The sequence below is a fragment of the Archocentrus centrarchus genome, chromosome 3 (genome assembly GCF_007364275.1).
Source record: "Archocentrus centrarchus isolate MPI-CPG fArcCen1 chromosome 3, fArcCen1, whole genome shotgun sequence".
Classification (NCBI taxonomy): domain Eukaryota; kingdom Metazoa; phylum Chordata; class Actinopteri; order Cichliformes; family Cichlidae; genus Archocentrus; species Archocentrus centrarchus.
The window spans coordinates 27931838-27942202 of record NC_044348.1 but is presented as its reverse complement, the minus strand read 5'-3'; the positions used below and the strand labels follow the sequence as shown (position 1 = coordinate 27942202).

Genomic DNA, 10365 nt, shown 5'->3' with positions numbered 1-10365 from the left:
AGGGATGTAGTGAAGGAACACATACAGATAGCTGGTGTGACAGAAGAGGATGCTAGGGATAGGGTGAGATGGAGGCAGATGTGGCAGCCCCTATCAGGAGCAGCCAAAAGATCAGCTGGGGAGGTAGGCCTGTTGCTAGGAGAAAACAAAAAAGCAAAAAACATGGCCTTATGGTCATCATCTTGGTTTAGCTCAGATGAGGTAACAGTGGTTAAAAGTTTAACTGTTATTGCTCAGCTAATGAATTGTTTTACTACAGGTGAATTTGGAAGGTTTGTGAAATAGAAGTCGTGAAAACATGCTGAAGTATGGTTAAACAATGTTCAATCTTTATTTTTGTGTGGGAAAATGAAATTAAAAGTACTTGCTTTGGTATCTAGAGGATATCAGATCAGTATCAGGCCTATTTCATAACAGACATCCTCACAGCCAGGAAAACAGTGGCTTTTATCACATTACCTGTGGTGAGGGAGGAATCATGAGTAATATCATGACTGAAAACTTAAAATGCCAAGACTGAATTTAGTCATTATTCATTTTATTACTTAGGCCTACACACATTTTTCCTGCTGTGTGTTATAATAATAAGCTCAGTTCACAACAGTACATGTTAGACAACTGACTGAAAATTGTGCTTTTGGGATGCTGGCTGATTTTTGATGCTTAGAAAGTGACAGTGAGTATTTGCAGTTTTACATTGAAGCACACCACCAAAACTTCAAGGTAAGAATCATCTATATCAAATAGTAATCCTGTATTGACTATTAATCATATAATGAGGCTCCTGGTTATGAAAGTTTTGACCTTTACTGTAAAGAGCAAGTCTCTTTTTAGAGTAGCTTAGTGGAGGGATTGTGATGCATTACCAGTTTACGGTTTTTGTGCTAGCTTGGTTTACTTTAGAAATATGAAACCTCTTCCTGTTTTGTACTAATACTGTGCATACACTGTGTACGTCATAAGCTGACGCACGCAAAGAACTCTTAATGGAGATTGCTACATATGTGGTGTAAGTATGTGGCATAGACAGATAATCATATGCTTGACATTTCATCTGTTTCTGGAGTATTCAGTAAGAATTAATATATGGAGATTAGATTATCTGATACATGAGATTATGCTCACTGGTATATTTACTGATGTAAGCCAGATGTTGAAAATTGCCATTTTTGGTTCAGCCAATTCAGGATGAAAACAATACAGTTAATTTCAAAGTTGCTGACACATTCAGTAAGATGACATGCAAGATAATCTGGAGGTTAGCTGTAGCAACAGCTCACGATTGCAGTGAATTTATGATGTAAAACTTTGGTTGGAGCTAAATGAAGGAGCCCAGCTGCCCTCACCAGTGGAGCATCTGCTGCCCTTCGCAACCGAAGAAGTGAGTATCTAGTGGATATTTCTGTTTTATCTGCATCCTTTTCTAAGTGGACATATCCCAAAATTGTCTCTCTGTTTTTTTTTTGTTTCAATACTCATCCAGAAGCAGGAATGTTGCTGGCAAGAGGCGCTGAAAGAAGGAGGAGACTGTCAGGGAGACAGAAAGAATAAGAGTGGAAGAATATAACACCAGGTGTGTGTGTGTGTGTGTGTGTGTGTGTGTGTGTGTGTGTGTGTGTGTGTGTGTGTGTGTGTGCGTGCATGCGTGAAAACTTACATTATAATATTATTGCAAAAAAAAACAAGAAAAATGTCTGGCTGCTTCATTTTCCATTTAGAGCTTTTAGTGAAATTGTAATGGTTACTTCTCAATTTTTTTCCAGTAAGGTTACAGTATCTCAAAACTATTTTGTGTACATGTATATACACATTCCTGTATGATATGTATGATTGCTGAAGAAAAAAAAAAAGCCTGATCATCAAAGCAAGTTGGCTAGGGCCCACCAACCATTTCTGTCCGGGTCTTGATGCATGTTCAGTTTGTGCCTAGGCGTCTGTAGTCTCCGGTATCAGGGTTAAATCCATTCAGACACTCCTCCAATGATGAGATAACTCTTTATATCAGATAATGTAAACTGCAGTTTACCATACAATTTCTCCAGAAAGGTGAGGTTCAGATTACTGATTATACCCCTGCTTTGGGATGCTTTTTTTCTTGAAACATGCTTGCACTTAATGAACCTGGGTTGAATTGTGTGAATGTGAATTAGTCTGGTGTTGATGGGGAGCATCAGGGTGCCACAAATGAATTTCAATTAATTTCAGTGGGAACATGCAAAGCCTGATTTTGTAGTCCACCCACTGATATTTGGCCTTGTAGTCTGTAATGAGCAGAGTGATTCGGCTCTGATTGGAGCACCCTACTGTTTCAATGGAGTAATCACAACTGTGTTGATATTACTCTACCAATCCTCCCACTGAGCAGAGTGGACCCCCAACCGGCACTGTTTGAATTCAAATAACCAAATCATTTAGTCATATTGTCAACCTTGCTGTGGAATGTGATTGGCAAAATAACTGATGAAATCCTGCACCTTAAACTGTGTATTCACAGTTTGATGAGGGATATTAAGCCAAATCCTTTTTATTAGCTTAGCAGATTTCTGCGTTTGTTTTAATTAATGAGATTGAAAATATGGGTGCAAGGGTTAGGCTACTTTCAGGCGAATCATTTCAGAAAATAGATTTTCAAAAGAATTATGATTGTCTTCTGTGGAGGTGGATTCACAGGAAAACATTTTGACCTTGAGAAAAAAAAACAAAACAAATATGCAGTTAATTAATGCCACTGGTGTCATCTGTTTGTTTATATTACTCTGATTGCCAGTAATATACATTGTGAACCCTCTTTTGATGATTTCTGAATGACATGCAATTCTGCACGTGAAAAGCAACCTAAAAATTAAAGTCATGTAACAAGGTGATCACTGTTTTAATTTAAATGCTGACATTTATGTAGCAATGTACTTAAAATGATAATTGTGCCATTTAAAATGTATTATTGCTGCGTCATTTATTTGACTGGTTAGAGGTAAGTGTTATAGCAGATAATCATGGAGGTGTTTTATATAGTGCCAAATCATACCAGTCACCTTAAGGCACTTAATACTGTAATATAAAGACCCTACAGTATTCTGGAGAAAACTCTGATAATCAGATGACCCCCTATGAGCAAGCACTCTGTGACGGTGGAAAGGAAAAACTCTTTGAATGGGAAGAAACGTTCGGCAGAGCCAGGCTCAGGGAGGGATGACGTCTCATGTGAGCTGGGAGGGGGTGGGGGGGCAGCTTCCAATAATTCCAAACAGAAATGAACTGAATAAATCAGGAAAGAGAAAACATCTATCTATTTTAGAATGCAAACTAAAATGCATTCTAAAATAGTTAGAATGCATTTTAAAATAGTGTGTAATGCAAAGTAATATGTACTCAATACACTGTGCAGTCACTGTGATATTAGAAATCAGTGTCAGTCCAAGTTAAAATGGTGTCAAAGAGGGATACCAACATTTTTTTTTTCAACCAAACAAAGGAAAAAATGTCCTGTAGGGGTTTGTGGTGAATTTCTGTGTCCCTCTGTGAATGAAAAAATATATATAAGAATAAGAGGGCAAAATGCTTTCCTTTCAGTACTTGTGTAGCTCACACAGGAAACCAGGATTCAGTTTCACCAATAAATGCAGTCAGAGAGTGCCGGACATTATAAATGGCACGTTTTCATCTCTAAACAGAGCCGGCATTTTTGAGCAGCTCAGTCACGATATTAATTGCAGCACTGCATCTTATTGTGCGTGTGCACAGTTGAGATCAAAAAAGTGAAGCCTGGAAAAACTAAAGGGCCTTACTGTTTCCAGCTAAACCATTAGTGTTTATTTCCTGCCTGCATCTTCTTCTGAGCATTACTGGAAAAGTATGAAGCTAATGCTGTTTGTTTTTTTTTCCCCCCTTTAATTTACATATATTAGTCCCTAAGCCTAGCCTCTTTGTTCCTCATCAAGGCCCTTCAGAAAAGATATGGTGCGTAATGTGTTACTATGAAACCTCACTGATTCAAGTTCTTTAATCTAATTGAATCCTCTCATTATTGTATAGGGAAGGAAATGAGGATAAAAGGGTGAAATGTTGTCTCAGAGAAAAGGCAAGAATTTAGGATACCAGGCTCGAGATTGCCATTAAATGATCCAAAAAATAGCATAGCCCAGAGCTCCCATTTGCTTGTTGTAAATGCTTTGTTATATTCTTAAAACGGTATTATAGATAATAAGCTCGTCAGTTAATGGGGGTCTATTCTGTGGCCATTTAGCTTTGTTGTGGAAACCCTCTACTGCGCCGGGCCATTTATGTCTGTCAGATATATCAATAATGACACTCTTGAGCAAATTTTTTTCTGCAGTTGACTTGGAGTTTGCTTCTCCACTAGAGGGCAGCAGCTGTTAGTTTTCATATTTCTAAGCCCATTCCTCATGTAAGAAAATTAATTCAGTACCAGTGTAATGTATAGAACTGGCAACGCCATGCCACTTACTAAATACATAAACATGGCAATAATTTAAAGGGCATCAGAAAATCCTCAATTTTGCCCCATTTTCCCTTTAAAATGTAAAAACCCAACATAGTTGTCTCAGATTTTGTTACATTTTCATATTAGCAACCTCTGAGTAAATGTTTTGCTTTTTTTGTGTTCTTTTCTTTTTTTTCTTTTTTTTTTTTTTGGAAAAAAATGCATTCAGTTTAAATAAATTTAAATACAGCAAGCCTTCATCTTCAGTCTCAGCTTTTAAAAGAATGCTGAAGACATTTTGGTCTTCAAACTTCTCATTTCTTTTGCCCTGGATTCTGGCAGCCCTGTAGTCAGTGTTCATTATCTGCTCTTACAGCTTTGACTTCAGCAGAGCAATTACATCCTCAGCTGCACTGATTAATCCAACATGGAGGCATTTCACAAAATGGTTTTGAAAAGACATTTCCAGACACTTACCAGGGAGTAGCTGTGGCACAGCTTGTTTATGCAGATAGACCATAGCCAGTCAATTGGCAATAAGATGTTTTCAATGACTGCTTAAGTGTTCTCTTAACCTCTAGTGTACACTGTGCAGAAAACAATAGACTGTTTGGAAAATGATTAATTTAATCTACTTTAGACCTGCCATATAGCGGTGGTGCCTGATGTCATGTTTGGGTAATGTATGTTTCTCTATTGTTCAACATATTTCCTCTATGGCCATTCATTAATATGTCTCCACTGCTCTCTGCTTAACTGCTTAACCTTCCATTCTTTCCTAGCAATCACATAATCAATCACTGGCCCATTACTTGACAAGGCAGACAAAGAGAGTGTATGAGTGAGAAAAACCTTTTGGCCTGTCTCAACAAGCAAGAGGAATGTCGACTTCAGAGGGCTAACACAGGCAGAAAACATAGGCCCAGTAAATATTCAATTTAAAGGATTCCCAGATAAGGCGAGTTGAAAAATTGAGGCAGCACCCATTCTTCTAGATAAGAGAAGACGGAGCCATCTGGAGGCTGGGAGATAGCGAACTCCCACGCCATCCCAGAGACCTCACTCTCATCTGCTGCAGCGGCAGAGAAGGGGAAAAATGGAGTGCCAACACTTTCATTATGTTAACTTCAAAATGAATTTATTCACATTCAGTGCATGTAGTCATTGGCTTTGGCAAACAGGAGGTTACTGTTGTGTCCACCATAACAGAAAACCGTGATCAGTCTTAAAATAATGGCATCCTTTGTCATTTATGACTTCATAATTGAATATAATTTAACTATTTCATGAGTATTTAATGCATTATATATATAGTTCATTGTCCTCAGGTTTTTCAAAATTAATTAAATATCCTTATAATCTCTGTTTAAATGTCTAATATAAAAGTATAGTATTAACTAAACACAATTTAAGCCCAGGCCTGCGTTTCCTTAAAATTCACCTTGACCGCATGCTTGAAAACAACCAGCTAAACATTATTGGCAAAGCAGACTCTCAGCCTGTGAATAACCTTGTCCACATTCCTATAATGCACTTTGTTGACTCCTTCACCATACTATTTCATGCCAGCCTCATTGGATTTAGCTCTGGGATAATGTTTTTGTCAGTATGTTTTATCTGTTCTCTCAGTCAGGTATGCTTTGCCATGATCCCTAATTACCCCCACTGCATTTCACACTTGGCCCAGAATTCTTAATGCTTAATAACATAACAGATGCGGGTCGATTTGAAATGTTCTTATAGCGGCATTATCTGTTCGTCCTGGATCGCAGACTGATTGTCCCATAGGCTCTTGGATGAAAGTTGTTAACTCTGTGATAACAATGACCCTAAAATGATAACCTTCCTGCAGTCTTGAGGACACACAGTTTTCTACATATGTCCTGTCATAGTCACAGCGTTTTGTATTCAACCTTGGGTGCTCTGCTGTGCTCTGATTCATTTAATGGGATCGAGAGGGAGGTTAATCACTATGTCCGTCATAGACTGTTAAAGTGCTGCATGACTACTATATGAAATATTAGCATTTTTCTTTCGTTGTATGATGAGTTTGAGAGCAAATGCCACAGGAGTTGACTCTTTTTTCCCCCCTTCTCTTTTAAAATCCAGCAACAATGCCCCTTCCAATTAGGAGTCACTTTGATTAATCTACTTTAGGGGGTCGACATTTGCATTTGCAGATTTTCATTAAGATCAGCATTAAGACAAGGTTCCACTTATCTAAGTTATTATGCGTGGAACATATGGGTGATTAAATGGAAAAGGTCTTAAGTATTTGGATAGATTAATTCTCCGGAAGGGTTATTTTGTTTGTGTTGTTCAGAACAACTTTTAAAGAAATCTTTAATCCAGAAAATTCATTACATATGCCCTTAGTTGTTTTTTTTTCCCTACTGCCGTGCACTCTGCAGAGGGTTGAATTTTGATCCAAGCAGCCAAAATGTCTGCAGCATCCAGTTAAGCTTCTGCAATTACTTAGAGGTACCGCTTTTGCAACTAAAATGGTATCTAAATGGTGTGAAAATGCAGGGAGGAAAATGCATAAAAAACGTCAACTGGAAAAAAGTACACAGCCATTTCATTTGCTATGTCTGTCAACTCCAAGTGCATAGCGTTACTTTGAAAACTTGGCTCCTTTTAGACCACATTTTATAGCGTATTATTTTGCTTGTGAAATGTAAGAATATACAAGAAGAGGTAGGTTATAATAGATATGGTGGGTGTGTAGGCCTTTAAGCTGAAACAGGAAGGAGAGCTGTTTGTTGGTTTGGTTTAATATTTTGCAGGGCCAGTGTAGTATGAAGCTCTGTCAAACCTACTTTTAATCCTTTTCTCCACTGTGTTCTGTGATGTTATATTGTTATCTTAATGATAATCTGCGCCTGTATTTCTGCCCTAGGCATTTCTGTCAAGCTGGGTTGGTTTAGGACTGCGCCTTATCAACGGCTTTGTCATTAAATCAGCTTTTTCTACAGACAAATTTCACTGCTGTTATTCTTATCAAAAGAACAGCACACTGTGATTTTTTTTTTTTTTGTTTTTTTTTGTTCAATTGCAGCTTTGCAAATTCAATGATGTTTGAGTAAGAAAGATGAAATACAAATGAAAATTCCCACCGAAAAAAAAAAGAATTTATTTAATTTTGTTTTCATGAGAGTTTATACTCAGACAAATAAAATGTGTATGCTTTGCATTTGTCATGTCACCAATGGCTTTAAGCTGTTTGTGTGTGTGTGTGTCTGTGCACATGTGTATGTCTGTGTACTTGAATCTACATTAGTCTAAATTTAAAAGCATGGGGAAAATGGTTGCCGAGCTGATTGTAACATAATGCCAAAGAATGATTTTGTCCACAGGTTGTTGATAATTTACTGAAAGCAGTAACCTGGAACCTGTGTAATTCATGGCTTTTTGTCAGTGTGAAATGGGATGTAAATTTTTTTTCTACATGTCATACATTAGCATGGTGGCACACATCATCAAAGTTTTCTGGATGTGACAGACCATGATGGACGTACCACGAAAGATGTCCTGTAAATGCTTTATGTCCAGAGGCAGCCTTTTAGGTCCCAGTCAAACTGACCTCTGGAGGCTGGAATTGGTAGTCAGTTCTTCTGAGAAAGCACTGTTCTGTCTGAGTGAATGTTCTGATTGTCTCAGCATTGTGCTTGAGTGGAGTGCAGTGCCAAATGAACTCCTCTGATTCAATCCTGTCCACTGTGACACCAGTTGGGCCAGTCAGGGAGGAGGGAGGACTGAGACTCCTTGCCCTAAGCACACTCTCTTACAGTCAGGGAAACTGCTGTATGGCAAAGGTCCAAGGGATCTCTTGGATGCTGTTGCAGGTTCGGTACCCTCTCTCTCTTCCCACAATGCACTGAGAGTCTCTGGAGGCTGATAGCCTGGTTCCTGGGGATCCAGAGGATCTTTGGAAAGAAGGATGCTGATGGAGGGCACAGTCCTGTGCACTGTCATCTCAGATGTCCCTCCTTCAGTACTCTCCCACACTTCTTTTACCACCTTATACCGCAGTTTGGTCAGCTGGTGCAAACAGCCCACTTTTCGTTTCATGATCTCAGCACAAGTGATAGTCTTCGTGACTGCGCGACCTGACCCAGTAAAGACTACTTGTCTGAGCCCACCACCACTCACATTTACCCCACTTACACCTTTTTCTCCTTGCATCCGTGCCATGGCAAATCCCATTAAATTGCGAATCTTGCTTCCCTCCTTAACACGCATCTCCAGCACCCCAGAAGCAAGCCCTGGGAAGGGACAGGGACTGTCCTCCTCAGTTCGGCACACTTTTTTGAATCCTTCCTGCCCTAATTTGATTGCAGGAGGAGGGACTGGGAGTGGCGCTGGTTTCAGCGGCCTAGAAACATTATTAACCCCACCTGGCTGTCCAGCATTGCTATAGGCTTGGCTTTGATAAACAGGGCACATGCCTGAAGTTACCCCATTCTCCATTTGGATTGGTCTGTTTAAGTCCAGTCCTGGGTGGGGCTTCACGGCATCGCTGTTCAGGTACTGGTTCTGGCCACTGACCACGCCACACTCTGTGAACATTTGTGCAGTCCTCAGTGATCCACCGTAATGTTAGTCCAGACACACAGTTTTCCCACAGCTTAACATAATTTTCTTATGCATGTGGCACTTCTCGCTCTCCAGTCAACAGCTGTAAAGTTTCAAGACTTCATATTACCCCCTCCTCAAGAGCACTATGAAAAAAGTCTTTAATGCTCTCCTAGAAAGAGCTGCAGAAATAATATAAATGTGTTGCTGGCAAATTAAGAGCACTGCTGGGACCTTTCAAGTTGTTCTTTAAGGAGCATCTAAATTTCATACCACAGATGACTGGAAAGTGTTCTGAAGATGGATAAAAATTCAAAATATAAAACTAAATTATCCACTTTGTTTCATTTGTATGTATTTCAAACCAGGCTTCTTTTTTTTTTTTCTTGAATAGCAGTAAAAAATACGGAGTGCTCTGTTGAGTCTTCAGCAAAACTTTTCTGAAGAGAACCCAAAAGCTCAAATTAGGAATCCACCTTTTCTTTAGCGATCCAATCCAGCGCTGCTAATTTTGATCTGCTGATCATGTCACCTTCAACTCGAAACTGACATCTGGGGATGTCCAGCTGTTAAGTTCCACATCCTGTTTTGGACCTCTGGATGTTTTACTCCAGCTTGAGTAGGTCTGTGTCTCCTCTCCGTGTTCTCATTTTGACATCCACTGTAGATGAGGCCTGGGTTACATAGATGTCTGCAACTGGGGTGTCGTCCCTAGAGTTCTGTCTTGTCTTCAGTGATGCTCTGGGAAGTCTGTTCTGTTCCCCACAAAGAGACATAAGGGACAGAAGCTGCCTCACAAATGCTCACAGGAGGAGTGTCTGTGTGGCTGAGGGGGAGCATGAGGGAAAGGGGAGACAGCCCTCTTAAAGGCACAGGTCTTTTCATCTTTTAGATGAACACCCTCCCCTCCACAACTGAAGCTTGCCATCTGAGGAAAAAGAGAAGGGTAGGACTACTGTGTCCCTTTAAAACCTAGAATGCAGATCCCCGGCAACTTTGTCAATCTCTTTAGAGGACGTTCCAGTGTTCAATGTACATGACTGATTAAACCTGAGTTCTGAAATAGAGACTCAGTCAACCTTTAAAAATGCATTTTCAGCTACGAAACAATGAATTAAATTAGCTCTGTTGTAATTGAAAACATCCTTCAAAGAGCTACTGAAAGTCAGCAGCATTAAATTGCACTGTACTTAGCCTTTATCCTATTAGATGTTTGTGACCATTACTATTTACATAATGCACCATTAATAGCTTCATTGTTGAGGCAATCAAGTGGTGCGGTAAGAATGCATGTCTCTTAACGCATGGATTGCTATATTGTTACAAGCCTGGATAATCCTTGAGATCAA

The 10365-nt window shown here is 39.4% G+C and overlaps 1 protein-coding gene across 1 annotated transcript; it reads right to left on the bottom strand.

Annotated features, from left to right (window-relative positions):
* Positions 1 to 7630: 7630 nt before the first annotated feature.
* Positions 7631 to 9789, bottom strand: LOC115778133 (ribonuclease P protein subunit p25-like). The gene has a single exon (XM_030726178.1). It carries the CDS (start codon positions 9008 to 9010, stop codon positions 8180 to 8182), a length of 831 nt encoding a protein of 276 aa, XP_030582038.1. The 5' UTR covers positions 9011 to 9789; the 3' UTR covers positions 7631 to 8179.
* Positions 9790 to 10365: the final 576 nt, after the last annotated feature.